The 20,484-nt window shown below is 40.8% G+C and overlaps 1 protein-coding gene across 1 annotated transcript in view; it reads left to right on the top strand.

Moving 5' to 3' along the window:
- Positions 1 to 19,934, top strand: part of ppp1r10 (protein phosphatase 1, regulatory subunit 10) — a 25,116-nt gene extending 5,182 nt beyond the window's left edge. The window contains exons 3-18 of the mRNA XM_048616729.1: positions 221 to 356; positions 2,923 to 2,974; positions 3,565 to 3,645; positions 4,554 to 4,754; positions 5,195 to 5,294; positions 6,854 to 6,963; positions 7,362 to 7,462; positions 8,416 to 8,560; positions 9,785 to 9,964; positions 10,518 to 10,764; positions 12,018 to 12,093; positions 13,114 to 13,314; positions 13,816 to 13,912; positions 15,401 to 15,511; positions 15,640 to 15,888; positions 16,876 to 19,934. Of these exons, the coding sequence (XP_048472686.1) occupies positions 221 to 356; positions 2,923 to 2,974; positions 3,565 to 3,645; positions 4,554 to 4,754; positions 5,195 to 5,294; positions 6,854 to 6,963; positions 7,362 to 7,462; positions 8,416 to 8,560; positions 9,785 to 9,964; positions 10,518 to 10,764; positions 12,018 to 12,093; positions 13,114 to 13,314; positions 13,816 to 13,912; positions 15,401 to 15,511; positions 15,640 to 15,888; positions 16,876 to 16,985 (2,197 nt within the window). The 3' untranslated portion in view covers positions 16,986 to 19,934. The remainder of the gene's footprint in view (positions 1 to 220; positions 357 to 2,922; positions 2,975 to 3,564; positions 3,646 to 4,553; positions 4,755 to 5,194; positions 5,295 to 6,853; positions 6,964 to 7,361; positions 7,463 to 8,415; positions 8,561 to 9,784; positions 9,965 to 10,517; positions 10,765 to 12,017; positions 12,094 to 13,113; positions 13,315 to 13,815; positions 13,913 to 15,400; positions 15,512 to 15,639; positions 15,889 to 16,875) is intronic.
- Positions 19,935 to 20,484: the final 550 nt, after the last annotated feature.

The raw sequence follows: 20,484 nt of genomic DNA, 5'->3' as shown, positions 1-20,484 counted from the left end.
CTTCATTTTCTGAAGAAGAGTCTAGGCCCGAAACGTCAGCCTTCCTGCTCCTCTGATGCTGCTTGGCCTGCTGTGTTCATCCAGCTCTACACCTTGTTATCTCAGATTTTCCAGCATCTGCAGTTCCTACTATCTCTGAAACAAGGTATGCAATGTATTTTCTTGTGGATAAGAGCTGATGAGAGTTAAGTGCCTAACCTGATTATTTATTTCCTTGAAGGTTCATTAATGTTGGTGGTTACAAGCTGCTGAATAACTGGCTGGCTTATTCCAAATCTACTAGCAACGTACCATTGTTACAACAGATTCTGCTGGCATTGCAACTGCTGCCACTCACTGTGGACCATCTAAAACAAGTAAGCAAACAAGTCACTGTCCATTGTAACCTTGAGGATAGGACTTGCCTTTTATGACCATGTTCACCATACAAAGGACAACGAATTATGATTTGTGTTCTGTGCAATTAAACTAGTGATGAAAAATATTCCAGTCTGACATGTGTGAATACGATAAGTGCTTTGCATTGGCAGGAGGAGATGAGACTAGCCAACATAAACTTAAGGTGATTAAAAGAAAAACTAGAGAACAGATGAGAATTTTTGACACAAAACGTGATGGATGCAGATTGAAGAATAATTTTTTAAATGGGACATCTGTAGGGTCAGGTGGAGGGCAGGGGAGGGAGACAATTTAAAAGTCCTTTCAAAGTGCCAAGACAAGTCCAGTAGTTTGAATGGCAGCTTCTTTTATAATTAATAGCTTGATAGTACAGCATTTGAACTTTGCTAGAGTTGAGAGGCGAAGTGAAACTTTATTTTTAACTTGTATTTGGAGTAAATTCAAGGCTAACAGTTTTCATTTGGCTCTTTTTAGCTTTATAAAATTCTAAGTGTGAGAAATGGGCCTTTTTTCTTTGCCTATGCACTGTCACGCTGTGGCATGGCATCATTTTCCGTTATTAGAGCCACGATTTAATATATTTTCTTCCAATTTGCTATTGGTTATTAAGTTGTAATTTCTTTTTGTTTTCAAATAAACTCCTTTTCTGCAACAATATTTTCCCATCTCTGGGAAGAATCAACCCTTCTCTTTACCTGTCTCCCTTGAATGATTTATCTTGTATAAACCTTGCAGACTTCTGGTAATAAAATTGAAAATAACTGCAGATACTGGAAATCAGAAACAAAAACAGAAATTGCTGCAAAAACGGAAAAAGCTCAGCGGGTCTGGCAGCACCTATGGAGAGAAATCAGAGTTAACGTTTTAGGTTCAATGACCCTTGCTCAGAACTGATGGTAGCTAGGAAAACATTGTTTTCTATGCAGAAAGTAGATTGAAGGGAGGGGGTAAGGACTAAATGATAGGTGGAGATAGAACCCACCAAAGAAAGAGAAGAACTGTTGAACAGACATAGGAGAATGAATAGCTATTAATAGGGACTATTAGTGGCTAACAGTGGGTTGTGTATAGTAGCAGTTCGTGTGATAACAAAGCTAGATGTGTGGGTTTGGGTTAATAACATGGGAGAAGGTGCCTCAAGCCCTAAAATTTTGAACTCAATATTGAGTCCAGAAAGCTGTAGAGTCCCCATGCAGAAAATAAGGCATTGTTCTTCCAGCTTGTGCTGAACTTTGGAGCACAGCAGCAAGCCTGAGACAATTGTTGGCCAGGGAACAAAGTAGTGTGTTGAAGTGCCAGGCAGCTGGAAGCTCAGCCTGTTCTTTGCGAACAGAACATAGGTGTTCTGTGAAGTGGTCACCTAGTCTACACTTCATTTTCCTCAATATAGAGGAGATCATATTGTGAGCAGCAAATACAGTAGACAGATTGAAGTACAGGTAAAGCACTGCTTCACTGGAAGATGTGTTTGGCGCCTTGGATACTGACGAAGTAGGAAATAAACTGGCAGGTGCTGTGGGGGGCAGCATGTTGGGAGTGAAGGAGGAGTGGACCAGGGTGTCCCAGAGGGAACGGTCCCTGCGGAAGGCTGACGAGGGAGGGGAGGGGAAATATATGTCTGGTGGTGGCATCCCGCTGGAGGTGGCAGAAATGGAAGCTAATGATCTCTGTATGTGGATGCTGGTGGAATGGTAGGTGAGGACAATTCGGGGGGGATTGTTGTGGGAGGGAAGAGAGGGTGTGAGGGCTAAAGTGTGGGAGATGGGTCAGACCTGGCTGAGGGCTGTATCAACTACGGTGCTGGAGAATCCTTGGTTGAGGAAGAAGGTGGACATTTCAGAGGCTCCCTTGTTGAAGTTGGCATCATCAGAACAGATGCGACAGAGACAGAGGAGCTGGGAGAATAGAATAGAGCCTTTACAGGAAGCAGGGTGTGAGGATATACAACCGAGATAACTGTGGGAGTTGGTTGGTCTGTCATGGATATTGGTGGCCAGCCTATCCCTAGAAATAGAAACAGATGTCAAGGAAGGGAAGGGAGGAGTCAGAGATGGATCAGGTGAAGGTGAGAGCAGGGTGGAAATTGAAAGCGAACTTGATAATCTTTTCCAATTGCAGATGAGGGGTGGAAGCAGCACCTTTGATATCATCAATCTACCAGAGAAAGACTTGGGAGTGGGGGTTGGAATAGGACTGAAACAGGGTGGAACATTCCCCACAAAGGGAGAGTGTCCAGGGGGAGATAGGAGGAAGTATGTGAGAGCAGATGCTCAGGCACTGCAATGTAGAAGTCGGTCTGCCAGACTTTTGATAACGTTGGATGTCCTAGTTGCCCTAAGTTTTGTGTGCACGTTTTGTGCTTACACTGGGTATCTGTACTACTGGCAGATGTAGGCATCTCTTTGAAGGAGCTTGCTCAGTATGGTTGTGTTACAAATAAATGGTGTGTATTTTCATAAAATCTGTGGGTAGTAGGGAAGCTCCAGAATGCAAGTGTCTTACCTGAGCCTGTCTCTATTTCAGAATAACACAGCCAAGATAGTGAAACAGTTGAGCAAGAGCTTTGATGATGAAGGTTAGTCGTAATATATTCTATCTGCATCAAGTTTAAAGGAGCTGAAGTTGCATTTCTTTAAACATCTGATATTTCCACCACCACTTTGACTGTTCTGTTTAAACTGCAACTTAAGAGGAAGTAATACATACTTGTTTCTGTTTTATGAATAGTTCCTTTCACCAGCAAGACAAAGTGAAATTTGTTCCATGTTTAATTTTTGGTGCAAAGCAGTTATAATTCATTTGCTTCTGATTTAAATAAGTTTCTTCCTGAGACATACCTCACCAAAGATACAGGCACGAACAGTCCTTTCATTCACAAATGGTTATTTGCCTCTTGGTGCAATGAGTGTCAATTACACAACCATCCAGGGCATCATAGGCAATCCTGATGATGCTCAGCTGCCTAGGATACATGCATTTTCTAACTGATAAGTAGATAGTGGGTAGAAGTTAAGCCTTCACTAACATCCATTCTCCAGCAAAATTTAATCATCCAACCATTACTATTGTGGAGCTAACTATTAACTGATAGTGCAATTAGGTCTCAGTGGTGTTTGTCTTGAAAGTAGTCCTTTATTTTTCATAATTTCTTATTTTATGTTTTAGAACTCAGGAAGTTAGCACAAGTTCTGGTCAACCATTGGATGACTGTAATTCGTTCTCAGAGCACAGGTCCTGGCGCACAAGGTACAGTTTGATTAGTCGTGTATAATTTTCTTGGTGTCTTATGTCTGATCAGTCGTGCCTTATGCTCCATTTTACCCATTGTCAAACTGTTTTTGTAGCGCTGCTTCTCCAAAAACAACTCATCCCAAACCTTGAAAGGCATTTCTGCTACAATTCTGCAGATTCAACACATCTTCCGATGCTTTGTGACTCATGTTTTACTGCAGGACAAATGCAGCCAGTGTTGTCCTCGGAAGATGCCCATATCCATTGATGGTTGTTGAGTGACGATTGAGAGAGAGAATTTTATTTTGATTCAAAGTGCCCTGAGGTCTAGGGACATTGTAAATCACTGTAAAACTCAAACTTTTGTCCAAGCTGTGTAAGCCGAATCTATCCAGTTCAAGGAACAGGAATTGTGCTGGTATATGTGGCTCATTTTCACACTCGGTATTCTACTAGATGCTAAACCTACATTTTGGTGTTGGGGTAAAGGTTTAGGAAATTTGAGTTGGTACTTAGTATTATGGATTTTTTGTGCATTGTTTTTAATAGCATAAAATTTTTAGACTGATAAATGTAAGAGAATGTGTAAACTTAATGTTACCTGTAAAGTAGCCTGTTGTTATCAACTAATGAAATCTTTAGGTATCTGGCAGCCATTCTGGTTCCTATTTTCTGTGGGACATATTTAGGTTTTTCATTGTTGAATCCAGACTAATCAGTATAAATAGATCATGGTCAGAAAATCTAGTGGAACTGTTACTTTTGACTGCAATGTAATCACTTCTTTAAATTGCTGTGGGTACTCCTGATTAAAGAAGAAAGATATAATTTGGTTTAGTCTAATATTTAGATCCTTTCCCTCTTCTCTTGTTTGCCCAGCAAGTTCTTTACCTTTTTTAGTGTTTTTTTATTTAAATCTGTAGATAAACAGCCAGAGAGAAAGAGGCGGAAAGATGAAAAGAAAGATGAAAGCAAGATTCGAGCACCAGTTTCTGAGCGAGTCCCAGATCCCAAATCAGACCTCCGAGTGGAGACGAAGGAAGAGGAATCATTGGAGAAGAAACGTGAGAAACCCAAGTCGTTACGGACAACTGCACCCAGTCACGCCAAGTTCAGATCAACAGGTGGTTATCACGTGGCTGTCATACACTTGTAATGCACTAATCTCCCTTAAAACACCTAGCCTGAATATTACTTGACATTTTTTTTTTAAACTCTTCTGTTACAACTGTTCTTGTTTGATTCTTTGCACTCTAGTTCAGTCCTATGTCAGAAGTATGCTCAGTTACCCGCAGATAACTGTTGAGAATTTCTGATGCATGCTTTATTTTCACCCATCTGTTTCGGGACTCCATTTGACGTAAATGGTTTAGAGATGTTTGATTAATCTTTTTGTGAATTTTAAGAAGAAGAGATCATCTACAAATGACAAGTGACATTCCCTAATGAAGTGCAGATGTAGCGTCTTGTGATTAACCTTGCTTTTAAGAAATTACCAATTGGTAGCTGCTTACTTCCCTTGGTGGTAATGTGACACTCACCCTCCTTCTAACTCCATTTGCAGGCCTGGAGATGGAGGCTCCCGTTCCACCAAAGAAGAGTTCTTCTGGCCCGGTAATTTCCGACAAGTACAACATCAAGCCAGCGCCTCTGAAGAGACCAAGGTAAGATCACTTTGTAATGAACAGTATGGCAAGATGCAACAGCATGTTAAGGTATAGCATAGTCATGGAAACCAGAGACTTCAGAGTTACATGTGCATACTGGAGAAATATGCAAAAATAAGTGACCGTTCTCATGCTGGTATGAATGTTAGCTCCAAGCAGATTAGTTTGAAATGTGCTTTGTGTTGTATTGTGTGGATCAGAGTAGCTCTGCAGTGGGAACTCAGATTCTGTACTCTTAATCTCCCCAATGGAGGCATGAGCCCATGGGCCTTGTATTGCTTAAAATGCATCTTGTAGTTGAGCTCAGCTGTGGTTTTCCTTCCTTGCTGTTTCCAAACTCTCTTAACCTGTTTTTAGTCCGTGCTGATGTCGTGCAGGTGTAACTTTGACTTAGACCTGTTCCCTTACCCTTTATGTTAAAATCTGCAAGTATGTTATTTCAGGTACATATGCAGTTCCCATTTAAAAGCCATGGCTGAATTTGTCCCTTTCACATTCTTCAGCAGTACATTCTCCACGTGCATAAAAATACATCTCCTCATGTTGCCAGTAGTTTATTTGCCAGTTGTGTTGCATCTGTGTCCTCTGATTTTCAACCTTTCTCTCTGGGAGGCGGTTTCTTTCCATATATTGCCTAGACACCTTGTGATCTTGAACATGCCATAAATCTCTTCAGACTTCTCTTTTAAAAACTTTGGTTTCTTTGAACTATCTAAGCAACAGAAGTCCACCATTCTTCTAAGTTTCTTCTGAACCCTCTCTAAAGTATAAAACCTTCCTAAAATGTGGTACCTGGAATCAGGCATAGTACACCAATTGAGGCTGAATTAGTTTCATAAAAGATCATCATCATAACTTGCTCTTTGTACTCTCTACCTCTATTTATGAATCCCAGGATTCTGTATGCTTCACTAACTGTTTCTGCAACTTGTCTTTGACCAATGCACAAATATCACTGGGTCTTTGTATTCCTGTAATTTAATTTTTGGATTGTAACCTTTATCTCCTGTTGCCATCTTTTTCTTCCTGTTAAATGTATTACGTTGTACCTCTGCATTAAATTTCAGCTGTTATTCATCTGCTCAAGGATGGTATGGTAACTCAGGGACTCACTGCTGCAGGGACCCAGCTTGAGTGACTAGTGTGGAGTTTGCACATTCTCCCCTTGTCTGCGTCAGATTTCACCGGGTGCTCTGGTTTCCTCCCACAGTCCCAAGATGAGCAGGATAGGTGGATTGGCAGCGGTAAATTGCCCCATTGTCTGGGAAACTACAGAGTGGGTTGGTTATCGATGGTAGATGTGGGGTTAGGGATAGGGTGGCTTATGGGGGTAGTCAGGGCAGGATGCTGTTTGGAGTATTGGTGCAGACTTGATAGACCAAATGGCCATGCACACATACACCACCCCCACCGACCCGCCGGCTGCCTCAAAGTCCGCAATACGCACTGCTCTTTTGTCACTTGCAGAATTATCATTCTATCCACTTAGTTGTTTTACTAGTAAACTGAAATTCTCTTCATAGCTGATGATTAATTCCATTTTTGTTGATTCCTAGCTCATCTCTGACAAGTAGCTCTGCACCACACATGGAGAAGAAATACAAACCGCTCAATGTGACACCCAACACTACTAAGGAAATTAAAGTTAAAATAATTCCTCCCCAGCGTAAGTAAGAGTATTTTGAAAATTGGAAGTAACAATTTTTAATTTGCTTGTTGAGGATACAGTTCTACAAGCACTGAACACATGCTGTAACTTAACTGAGTATCACATCCATTGTTTGAAGCAACGGGTGACAATTCTTAGATACCTGTGATCCTGCCCTGCCTTAGCAGTGTCATGTGCTTGCAATATTTTGAGAATGGATGCTTTGTTTAACTCTGCTCATTTGAGTCTTCTCCCCATCTCTGGCCATGTGAGGGGGCTGATGCTCTAGAGGTCCCAGTAAAACACATAAAGCACAAAGGATTGGGTCTAGATTATCTTATTGAAAGAATATTGGATTTGGAGTGTTTCTATTGGTGCTTTAGCTCTAATTTGACACTTTGCTCATACTTCTGCAGCTATTGAAAGTACTGGTTTTCTAGAGGCACTCAACTCTGCCCCAGTACATGGATTAAAAATCAAGAAGAAGAAGAAGATCACTTCCCCAACTAGCGTCAAGGTACTAAGAAGCAAATGTGCAAGCTTCCCTTTCTTTCATTGAAACACTGGACATGTTAAGGGTGGAGATTATTGTAAAGCTGCACAGTTTATTGGTAGAAAAACGTTTGTGCAGGGAAAAGTTATGAACAAAATTCTACCTTTTTTTTGGGAAACACTATTTTGAAGTCCATTATTAAGATCCACTTTTAATTTGATATGAGTTTGGTGTGCTTTGAAATGGCCTGCCAAATGGAAGAAGCATCAGTGATAATGAGCTTCAAAATTTGACATTAAGAAGTAGTGCTTTTTCTTGCAGGAAGTCCCGGTAATAAATTCTGTTTCTTGGAGAGGTTATATTAATGTTGTTGGTAACTTGGAGAATGCGTTTGGCTCGCAAATGAAATTTAAGAAACTCATAGTTGTTCAGGACATTGCTAATTAAGGTGATGAAGCATAAATTTAAACATGCACAGTTGTAAACTTGCACAACTGTATGCTGTGGCTTATCACAAGTGGCAGTTTAGACTATTAGGGCTCGCAGGTGAAGTTATTAAGAAAAGTCAGAAGCCATACTGTTACTCAAGTCATAATATGTTATGGGAGGGCATACTATAAACGGGTGTTGCGAGGCATTTGGATGAGATTTCCTGACAGTAAGTCTAGTTATCATGTAATTATGAGCTTGTTTGATTTTTTTTTTGTCTTTTTTGATTTTTAAAAATCAAAAGTCAGTTGTTTTGTGAGCATTTTAAATATACAGTGGATCCATCGAAATTGGGTTAGCAAAAAGATGCTGATTAAATCCCAAACGGGGATTGGGCATTAATATGGGCATAAACACCTTTGTCTGCAGGTCTGTCCTCAAATTCCAGTTGGAGAACTTTGTAATTGTTGTGAATATTATTGCTTAACTTTCTAAAATTGTCTTTGACTCTCTAGTTTTACTTTTTATCATTTCTCCCTTCCCTTCAGTCCAATCCTTTTGATCAAAAATCCAGTCCTGAACAGATCAGCACCAAGCCTGCTTCTCCAGAAGTTGCTATCACTGAGCCCATGGAAGTGGAGAGACCTAGTACACCTGTGCCACTGGAAGAGGTGTCTGAGCCTATGGAGATGGGTAAGTCTACTTGTAGTAGATGCATAGTGCTTTAAATGTTTCAGCCAAGTGAATGTTGATGGTCCAGTTAGTAAACCACACAGTAATTCAGATCTATTATAAGCTTTACCTTCCTAAGTTGCTAGGACTGGGCACCTCCTGGCATTTTGTGTTTTATGTCCTCATTGCTATCCAGTGATGACACGAGATGGCAGATATCGTTTTCATTGCGCCCATTAACCCTTCTCGCTGAGCTGTTGCATGGAATTTTCAGCACAGAAACAAACTTCTTCAACCCAAATTATCTTAGACTTACAATTGAGCCTTCTGTCACCGTATCTGCATTTCCTCACTTCCTTCCCGTCACATAATGATCTAATTGCCTTTTAAAGCCATTTATACAATCTACCTCAACCAGGTAGTGCCAGCAACTTCCACTCTATGGATGAAAAGTTCCTCTTTAAACCAATACAGGACCTATCAGTGACCATCTTGTATTGATTCCAAATTTTAAATTTTTGTCTGGTGTTAGGTGCAAATTATGACTGGCATTGCTCTTATTGCATTAGCTTTTGAATTAGAAACAGTGAAACTTCAGGCTATCTGATCGCATTTCTTTCATCTGAGGTGCTCGCTCCACTTATTTGCATGGGATTTTATCTGGAAAGAAAAGAACAAAGCTGCCTGTGGCTGTACTCGTTTGAAAATGCCCAATCTTGCCTGACCTCTGAAACAAGGCAGACTTCGGCCTGATTAGTAATTAGATGGGAGTTTGCCCTGGGATACAAGATGCAGTCAGCTGAGGGTCTTACAACACAGTCATTATGTCCCTACATTTTTGCTCCCAAAGCTCTGAGTTCCAGTCCCACACATGGGCAGGTGATGGTGTGGTGGTGATAGTGCTGGAATTGTAAATTGGAGATCCAGTTAATGCTGACCCAGGTAGGTAGTGTGGATTCAAACCCCACTGCAGGCAATGAGTTTTCACACACTTTTGTGCAGTAGGAGTATCCCTATCTCTGGGTTCAAGTCCCACTTGCCCCAGGATTTGTTGTAGTATGTCTGAACAGGTCAGTTAAAAATATCTACAAGGAAAGCCAGTATCTCCAGTACATAGAAGTGCTATTTTTGCACTGTTCCCAAGATCTCTTCTTATTTGCCTCCTTTGCCTGTATTGAAGAATTCAAATTTTCGTTGTGTGTTTCAATGTTTTTGACGTCTATGTGTTTCTCTTTTAACTTGCAGCTGTTGAAGAGGATATGACGGTGGCTGCAGCTGCGACAGTGGCTGAACCTTCTCCACCAGAAACAGTGCCAGAAGCAGCCAAGCTGACAAGAAAGGGAAAGAAAAGGAAGACTGTGTCATGGCGTGAAGAATCCAAGCTACGAGAGTATTTCTACTTTGAACTGGATGAAACTGAGAGAGGTGAGATATGTGCTTGCAATAAAGGAATGGGAGAGGAGGGGCTCCTTTCCTTTAAATACTGACATTTTTTAACCTGACATGCCACAATTGAGAGTAAGCATGGACATGATTGGGTGTAATGTGAAGTTTTCCTTGAGTTAGTATAACAATCTGAGAGGCATGTTCAGTAGTTGGAGCTGTTCTAAAGCTCGCTTTTCTACTACCTGTGGACTAAGGATCTGAATTGACACATTTTAAGTAACTTGTACTGTTATTTGATAGTGACTGGTGTCACCTAGAATCTTTGCTTTAATTTCCCCAATCTAAGACTTTTCCAAGTATTGAATCACTGGAATGTACTTCTTTGCCTGGTATCAATCTTGAGCTTGTCTCATTTGTCAGTTTCCCTTGTTTAGTTTGGTTTGAAAGGATTCCAGTTTCTTCCCTGCTTTCTCTTGTTTATGAGGTTAAAGTTGTTGATTGTGTTCAGTCAAGTTGAATAAGTACTTTACTTGCATGCTGTTGGTCACACTATTTTTTTGTTTGCTCATTACCAATACTGGTTTCCTTTCAGTTAATGTGAACAAGATTAAAGACTTTGGTGAAGCTGCCAAGCGAGAAATGATGATGGATCGGCAGGCATTTGAGACTGCTCGCAGGTTAAGCCATGATACAATGGAGGAGAAGATCCCTTGGACGTGCCCTGTTTTAATCGATTTGGGTCCGCAGTTAGCAGAGAGGGGCAGTAGCAGTCAGGAGAAGTACATTCAAGAAGAGCGAGAGAAAGGGATTCTACAGGAAATCTTCCTCTCCAAAGACTGGTATGTTCTTTCTGTATATAACTCATTTTCTCCTTCCTACTTTCTTGACTGGATAGCAAAGCTCAGTATGGCTGTGTGTGACTGCACTTAATGGGGATGTAGACAAACTAAAATTACTTGATAGCAGTGATTGACGATAGCTACGTCTGGATCAGAAGTTCTGTAGCATAAAAGCAAAACTCTTTGTTAATGTGCTAGGAAGTGGGACTTGAGTAGGTCATGCGCTTCTCAGCAGTCACCCCTCCAGTGGCCAAATAGTTTTTTGACCTACCTTTCAGGCATGTGAAGGACCTTGTATGTAACATGGATCAATGTCTTCATAAGTGGGGTGAGTGGGATGGTTGCATGCACAGCAGCATGGGAATTGATGAGGCGGGAGAGAAAGCAAGGTACCAGTGTACATGAATCCAGTTGAATAAGTGGATACTTTGAACTTTAATGCTGTTGTTATTAAATGTGACATAGACTTTGCACTAAAAGCAGGTCTTTGGTAGGTTTATGCATCTTCTTGATTGCCACCCTTCTGTGATGCACAATGGTCAATTGGGCTTCAGCAGGTCTTTGAAGCAGGTTTCCAGTTAGACCCTTTCCCACAGTGCTTTCCTACATCCCCTGTAAGTTTTCACTCTAACTAATTCCTTTGACAAGTTATTGGTTCTATTTCTACTGCCCTTTCAAGCAGTGCAATATGCATTAAATTCCTCCTCATTTCAAAACAGTTTTTAAGGCTTTTGTTTGCTACTGTAGTGTCCTGTGCTGCCTTATTACTTGTGGAAAATATACCTTATCATTTACTCTGTCAAAAAAAGATGCTTTTAAACATCTCTTGAATTTCCCATGCTGCTACTTTAAATGTCTCCTCAATACTGGAGTCGCTCGTCCTATGCTAGTAGGTTTTCTCTGTACACGGAAATAATACCTTATCAGATGCAATTGAGAGCGTGTAGCAACAGTGAATAACTGCTTAAAGTATAGTGTGCCAGTGTAGATGTCATGTTGTTTATCCAAAATAGGTATTTGAAACCTAAACATAGTCCTGTGTGCACTTAACCTCATTAGGTAATTAGCTTATCAACTTCTGCAGAACTAAAATGTAAGTTCTTTCTTGGAGGTCAGTCAGACATACCTAACAATGATGCTGATTTTTTTTTTTAAACTTAAACAAGCTAGTTTCAAAAATGTACGTCTATTTATTCACCCTATTATGCCTGTACTTTTCATTAATGACAATCTAATTGCATTTAAATTCTCAGTGTTCCAGAGAGTCCTCATGAGCCTGATGCTGAATCTTATGAAACTATTCCACCCAAGATCATTCCTTTGGATGATGTAAGTCTCCTATGGAGCTCAATCAGTTAAAGCAGCTTATATTAATTGCTGAGGAAAGTTGCTTCTTTTGCATCATATGGTATACTGGGAGAATTTCAATTTATGCAAAACATGAATCCTGTGCTTATTCTTGTTTTTGTAATTTCAATTGTTGAATGCCAAAGAAGGTCCTTCAGCCCATGCCTGTGCCAGCTCTTTGAGCTATTCAATTAGTCTCTCATTCCTCTTTGCTCTTTACCCCACTGCCCTGCAATTTTCTCCTTTTTTTTCCCAAATACTCATTTGATTTCCTTTAGAAGTTTAATCTGCTTCCACTGGCCTTGCAGATAGTTTAGTTAACTGGTATAAATATTATCTTGGCCTTTTCTGCCTGTTTTTATTGTAAAACCTGAGGAAGTGGTGTCCACTAAACCAAGTTTCGTTGTAGTCTGCTGAATTAGGCCACCCTCAAGATCGCTGTAAAGATTTGCCCCAAGTATTCTAAAAGTGAAGGAAGTTTGAGGTATAATATTTGGTTCACCTGCACACACATTTCCACCTTACTGAATCTTGATCATTATGGTACATGACCATACCAGTCGGCCCATTAAATTCATGCACAGCCATCCAATTGGTCTTATTCCGCTCTTCTATCCCTGTAACACCGCAAGTTTTGTTTTCCTCCTGCCTATCCAATTTCCTTTTCTGAGATTGTCAATTGTCTCTGCTTTGCTGCCCCCTCAAGCAGCAAAGTTGCCACTTACTGAAACTCCGTCCGTTCCTCCCCCCGCAAAAAGCCCTGCATCTCTTGTCCAAGATCTAAAATTTGTAACTCCTGTTCTTACGATGAGCTAATGGGAACAGATTTTCTTTCCTTGAGTGAGAGTACAAGATAAAGATGCTCACATGCAAGCAGTGACAGACAGACATTAATAAGAAAGAATACAAAGAATTTTGTCAGGTGTGTTCTTGTTTGAATTGTTGCAATTTAACACCCGTTGAAAACCTTTCCCTTCACTGTGATGCTTGTTTTCTCCGTAGGAGAATGGCATAGAGGACACCACATATGAGGAACCAATGAAAACAGTCGCGGCTTCTCAGTCTCCTGATGGTTCAGGAAGCTCCAAGCTGCCTCCAGTGCTGGCCAACTTGATGGGCAGTATGGGCATAGTGAAGAACCAGCAATCTGGATCAAATGCCAACACGGGCATCAATGTCCAGGAGTTACTCACCTCCCTTATGGTAAGTAGCGAGAGTGGTTAAACTTATTTACCTGGGTTACATTCTTGCAACATTTGACTTGGATCATCTGAAAATTAATGCTTCAGGTGGCACTCTGTATACAGTTTTGATCAAGTGGCTTTGCTCTGTTGGTGGCACTTGTGGATGATAGGATATGAGTTCAATCCCTACTCCAACTTTTTACTGCCCAGTTGACATTCCAGCACAGTACGATGGTTGTGCTACATTGCAGGTGATCTAGAAGTTTCAAGTTGTTGGATTCCATGATGTTATTTGGCAAATGGTTGATATCCTGACCGGGCCTAGATCCAAGTTACACATTCAGCTATTTGAATGGTTGTTCATGCAGTGTGAATCTTAATGTTTAAGCATGGGAATCGTAAAATAACTAATTTTATAAATTAGATCTTGTGACTTAAGGTACTGTGAAATATATGGCCTTGTGAAGTGAAGGGTAATTGTTGGGCCTGTAGAATAACCTGTGTTCTCTATTATTTACAGAGCAATCAAAAGCCCATTGACGAGTTAGTCAAACAGCCAGAGTTCTCTGATAAAATCAAACAGCTGCTTGGACCACTGCAGAACCAAGCCCCACCAGGTATCCCATCCATAAATAACACCGCCCTCTATCTGTGGCAGTGAACCATGTGTACTTATAACCTCAAGACTACCTCATTGTAATAAGGTCTCTGCTAAGTTTGGTAATGCCTTGTTCTACTGATTCAGTAGTAAAAATGTGGGAGACCATCTGAATTGCAGAGCCCCAGTACTCAATCACTGGTCTAATCTGAGTTAACTAACCTCAATAGGGATGCTCAAATTGTGGCTTCAGGGTTCAAGAGAGGAGCTTTCTGTGCATTTCTAATAATTGTGCAAAAAACTATATGTTGAGGGATAAACTGGGTATGCTGTCTTCTGTGGTTTAATATCTAGCTGTCACTCTCTCTGCCTGTGCTTACAAAGGATAAATGATCCTATGGACAAGAGGCAAGAGGGTCGCTGCTGTTTGATTCTCAAACGCCTGAGGCTTTCTGCAAGGCTGGAAAGAATATATTGGTTTAAGAGTAATCTCTGCTGCAAGTTGGGAGGATTGTCTTTTCCATTGTGGAGGCCAGTGAATGCTCTAGTCCCTGTAATCAATTCTGTGTAGTTTTCTTTCCAAAGGCGTTTGACTGTGCCACTCACTCTTCTAAGTTTCCTGTGCACAGTGGCTCATGGGGTGCTTTATCCTCTGGCCAGCTGTAAGCAAAACCTCATACCTGATTTGGTATACAGGCCATTTAGTTATTAACTTACAGGGACTGAGCACCTGGTGCTCATTGTGTGAATTCAGCTCAATCACAGTGTGAAAGGTGACCACCCAGCCCATGAAATCTGTTAACTTTAGGGATGCTAGCTTGAGTAACTCTGAAAACTTATTCCTACAACTGCTCTGCCTCCTCTCTCAACTTTAACCTTAAAGTGGGCAGTTGTTAAAGCAACAAGAACAGAAATTGCTGAAGAAACTCAACAGATCTGGCAGCATTTATAGAAGAAAGCAGAGTTAGCGTTTCGAGTTTGGTGACTCTTCATCAGAACTTTCTGCTTTCTCACTACTGCTGCCAAACCTGCTGTGTTGCGCCAGCAATTTCTGTTTTTGTTCAGGATCTGCAGCATCCTCAGTTCTTTATTTTCATTCAATTATTAATGTAAGTTTATCTTCACTTACCTATCCTTTGTATAAATATTTCATCACAGAACCTGGCTATTCAGCCCAAGCACCTATTGGGTAGAATCTAATTTTCATCAAGTTGCGAGCTCTGAAAGAGACCATTCAGCCTAACAATTTTATACACGACACATGAACTTTTTGCCAACCTCATCTCTCAATACCACATAGCCTTCTATCCCTTTCTGCTACATGATTATCTAATGCTCTAACATTATAGTATATTCTTGGGATGATGACTGTCCTATATTGTCAGCCTTTGTCGTCCTGCTTAATATTGATAGTTTCGGGGAAGAGTTTGCTTGACTTTGAACTGCTGGTTGATGTTTGTGAATTTGTATTGAATATACCTCTCACTAATGCTCTGTCTTCCTGCAGGTCAGCGAATGGCTGCCCCACCACCACCGGTGAATGGCTATCCTCCCAGCCAGAATAACATGCCTCACTTCCATCCTAGTGGCCCTGCAGGACCAGGGGGACCTTTCCCAGGTATAGTCATGGCTCTGTTCTTGCACTCAACACCAGAGGTGCTTTTGTTTTAAAGTACATTAGCCAAAGTGAATACTATTTGAAGATTTCTGACTGTGAGATTTTTGTTTTTTATTTTTTCTGCTCAGCTCCCCATGGCCCTGGTGGCCCGAGAATGATGGGCCCACCTCATCATCAAAGGGATGGCTACTGGGACCAGCCAAACGACAACATGAGGGGCAACCCACATGGCATGCGTGGAGGTCCCTACCAGCGAGGTCGGGGACGTAGTGGTGACCAGAATTTCCGAGGTCGCAGTGGACGGGGCCACCCCCATGGAGGAGGAAGGGGAGGACATGGCAACCACGGGGGAGGAATGGGTGGCAACCATGGTGGAGGTATGTGGGCAGTTGACAGTCTGCCTTTGATCTCTGGAGTTGTTTGGTTGCACTTGGAAAGCTTCGAGAGGATGGTTTCAATACTGAGTCATTTATATAGCTTATAGCTGTTGGTGATTGTGATGTTTGGTCATTAATTCTGGAACTTCACCATAATGAGTTGTGTTTTTTTTTTAAAAGGGCCCACCTTAGAGCTCTGAGCGTTTCTGTCTCTCTCTCCCACCCACTCCCCCCATCGCCACTTATAGATTTAAGTACTGCAAGACAATCGCTAAACTCTCAAACAACAATCCAGCAAAAGGTCTCACTTTGGAGGTGTGAAAATGATTCAAATAAGTTGCTCAGTCAGTTTTTGTTTTCTGTGTAGCTTTGAAAAAGAATATCCCTTTCAATGTAGAATTTTGAACAAGTATAATTACTGCAGTACTGAGTAGGCCAGCGCCTTCTGCCATAGCCAATGCAACCCCTTTGGCTGTGACAATGTTTGAGCAGAACCAACTGAAAGGTCTATCCATTGGCCTCCTTTGCGTGCAGTGCTCAGTTCTAACCCACACTGTCCCAATCCTTCAAAGGGTCTTTCTCAGTGTTATTCCAAGAACTGTCTACAGAGAGTAGTCATGGCTGAAATTACACAAGGCAAGTGCTGGATACACCTAGCCTGATGTCTTCCCTTAGAGGAATTAGGGGCAGGCAACGTCTTGGCAGCAGTGCACCTTGTTCTATGGAAGAGCTTTGAAACAAACCAAAATCATCTTCATATCTGTCCCATTACAGTCTGAGTGAGCATTTGTATTCAAAGGGGTGAAGTTTTAAAATAAGTGTGAGAGAGAAGATTGGGGTGGAACAGACTACACCAAACCCTTCTCCTGTTATATTAGATTGGCATATTGATACTTTTCTTAAATATGCTGTTTAACGATTTTGTATTCTCTCTCTCTCTTTCTTTCTCTCTCTGTCTCTCTCTCTTTTTTCCCCACCCCCCAACAGATATGTCAAACAGACCCATGTGTCGGCATTTCATGATGAAAGGCAGTTGCCGTTACGAGAGCAACTGTGCCTTCTACCACCCTGGGGTGAATGGCCCCCCGTTGCCGTGAAATTCAACACGATCCAGTTTTAAGAAGTAACAGAGGAAAATTAGCGTCGGCTGAAGAGTGCGAAAATATGGTCTGGCTGGGTCAGACACTAGTTCCTTTGGAGACTCCTGACATCCCAGAGTGAGCAGGCCTCCCTCTATCCTGTGGAAAGTTTGAACAGTTTTCACTGCTGTATTACAGACGAGCAGGACCCTGCCTGGGTCTCCCATCACGGTCTATGTAGGCTTCTAAATAATGGAACTGAAAGGACATAAGGCTTGGGGTTTAGACCACTACATTATTGTTGCTGTTGCTCAGATACTGGATCCAACTCCCAGTTTGTCCCTGTCCTTTTTCTCCCTAACCCCCCATGCCCCTGAACCCTTTTTTTTTGTGTTTGCCTCTGTGAGGCTTATTAAGGCAGCCTGAGATGCAGATGAACTTTGAAGAGGAGAAAAAGAACTGCTTATTCTCAACAAGGTTGCATGTTATTCTTCTGCCAGGATGAAAAATAAACAAGACTGCCCTCTTCCCATTTAGTCATTGTGACACGTGATGAAGGGCAGAGGGTGGGTTGGGGTGATGAGCAGCTTGTGCGTGGCCTGCTGAAGAATTGGGAAATGCCTTCCCACCCTCTTTTAGTCTGCTGGTCTGTTATATTGGAAACGAACAGCGCAGAGAGGACATCCATATATCCGACTAGGTAACTACTGAACACTTCTACCTCTGCATTTTTAAAATAAAAAAGCGGTCAACTATTTCAATACTGCATTCAACACCCAGCTGAATCCTCTCTCCCTGTATCATGTCAAGACTCCTTTTCCAATGAAGGAGAAAATATACTGAAATTGGAGCTTACTTTCAACCAGTGTTTTCCAGAGATCTGTTGTGAAAATTCCCCTGATTCATTTCCCTCTTAGCTCCTAGCTTCCTGTTTCCTTTTTATACCTCCCCTACACACATCAACTTTCCATAGCAGAAGTCCTGACCACCTTTCAGTTGCCCTTTCAGTGTGCAGTAACTGAATTTTTCTCAAACTATTTTTGTAAATATCTATTTTGTAATAAATGCTCTGCATTTAGCTGATCGGATTGGGGTGGGGGGGAATCAGTGTTGTATTTTTAGTGGGTAATGTCTCTGACTCTTCCCTTGGCCAAGCATGTAGTTTACGTCAATCCCAAGTAACTGCTTGCAGCATTCTTCCCACTTGCCCCTCCCTCACTTAAAGTAGCTCATCAAACCCGGGATATATTTCCCATTCAACCTGTATCAATTGCACGCCACCTAGTATGGCAGAATACATTCACCAGAGTACAGTGGACATTTTTCCTTACATTGTCCAATTTGAAGTTCCTGACTGTGGTTATGGTATAAATCTTTTAGCATTTCTTAAGGAAGTGATAATCTAGGCATGTTACTGGAAATTTTGTACAGGGAGCTGACCATTCAGAAACCAGTTTCATGCCCGTTGGCAAAACTGTCCCGTACACCTTTAGAGTATTAAGGAAACCCAGCTTAATCATAACTGCCTGAACTACAAGGGGTTTCAGAGTTTAAGCTGAATTTTGAAGGACAATGTAGGGTGATTAAGTAGATAAGAGCCTAGTACAAATTGTCAGTTGCTTAACACTGAAGTAAAGCATTGTAATTTATAATTAAGACAACCTTCAATTGCGTAACTTCGGTTCAGTCTTTGCTGTTCCCCTTTTTCTGATTTTTTGCACTTATAAGAAAAATGTTGAAGGGTTCATTTCTGTTTTTTTTGTACACTTGAGAGCCACAAAGGAAACATCCATATCAGTATCCAATTGCTTGCTAATGGATGTGAAAATTGTTGATATCTAGCTTGGTGCTCAGTTTCATTCCAAGCCTGAACCTCTGATAGTTTAGTGGTGATAGGGAGGGAGGAGCTACTTTCCTGGCCCACTGAACATACTTGTGTTCCTGTGAAGATTATTTTCCCAAATAGTTTGAGTGAGGAACTGTACAGCCATTTTTTTTGCTTAATTAGGGCCCACAGCACTTTGTCTGATTTAAATTTTTTCTGGCTTTAACAGATGTTTGTGAATTGAAGCCCTGGCCTGAAATAAAAGTTATATTACTTGCTTCAAGTAAAATCAAGGAAAATCCAGAGCATTTGAGTAATTCACAACTGTCATTTGCCACAGTTAGAAGTAGTGTTTTTAATGAAGGTTCGAAGGCAGGACCTAAATTGACACCGTGATTAAAATATGATGCAGCTGTTAGGAGGGAGCAAGTGGCAGGAAAATGGGAAATGTGAAACGTTACTTGGAAATCAGTATTGTTGAGGATTAACCATTCCGATCTTCCCTCGGAGTGGGAAGTTATTACGTTGTAAGAATGCATCGGATCAGCTGAGCTTCCCCTCCCCTGACCCCCATATAAATTCTACATTGCACTAACAGTACTGTTGTACATAAACAAAACAAGGACAATTTAATGATCTCTGGAACAGGGCAGTTACTTTATATTTTCTTTGAGATACTTTGTTTAATTTTACAGATGTATATGTTCATTTTGTCAAGTTTGTTCCTTTTTTATATATATATATATATATTAAAAAAACCCATCAGAATTGATGTGGTGATAATGGCTGCTACTGATCATTTTACAGCTCAACTCTTTTTTTGAACAATGGATATTGTACAGTTATGTTCCTGTGCTTATTAAGAAAAGAATAAGTAACTGGGACTTTTTTTTTAACAAACCAATAAAGTATTTTGAAAATAGTCTGTGCCTGTGCATGTGTGCACCTATGAAGGTTTGTGTATTCAGGGATCTTTGCTTCCTACAAGCATACACAACTAACGTGATTTTTACTTTCTGTGAAAACTGTTGCTTATCTCTCATTTTAGAGACTTATCGTTGGGATAATCTTTCCCTGTAATCTGTCCTATTTTTTGTATGATATTCCTTTTTCTATTTTGATAATAAAACATTGCTAAAACACAGCTGTTTCTTGATGTTAATTTGTGAAACTGCACCACACGGAATGAATGAATGACTGAATGAATGAACTGATGGAAGAATATAGAAGGAGGTTGCTAATGGGATTTGTCATAATTTTTAATATATATGAAATTCTGCTTTCAGTACTTGAACCTCAAATCCACTTAATCTCCACAAGAGATAAATAAACTGAAAGCCATTAGTATGATTTAAAATAATTGTTCACAACTTATTGTAACAAGTAAAATGGCTTGAGCCTAAATCTAAACACATTAAAACTAGCAGTATTAAACTAAGGTTAAGAAAAACTACGCCATCGAGTGAATCTTGAATTCAAGTATGCAGAGCTATGTACATAACCAGTCTGCATAAACAAGTTCTAGCCATCCTGTGGGCATAAATTGCACTGCATAGCATAACCTCATCTTAAACATGTTACAAACAAGTTAAAATGCCCATTTGAGATGGGTAAGAAATGTATAAATACTGTAGCAGTAGTGTTTTATGACCATAACAGAAAATAGTTGTCTGGTGTTATCTAATTGTAGCT

This window comes from Rhincodon typus, chromosome 35, assembly GCF_021869965.1.
Source record: "Rhincodon typus isolate 14 chromosome 35, sRhiTyp1.1, whole genome shotgun sequence".
Taxonomy (NCBI): domain Eukaryota; kingdom Metazoa; phylum Chordata; class Chondrichthyes; order Orectolobiformes; family Rhincodontidae; genus Rhincodon; species Rhincodon typus.
This window is presented reverse-complemented; position numbering and strand designations above follow the sequence as displayed.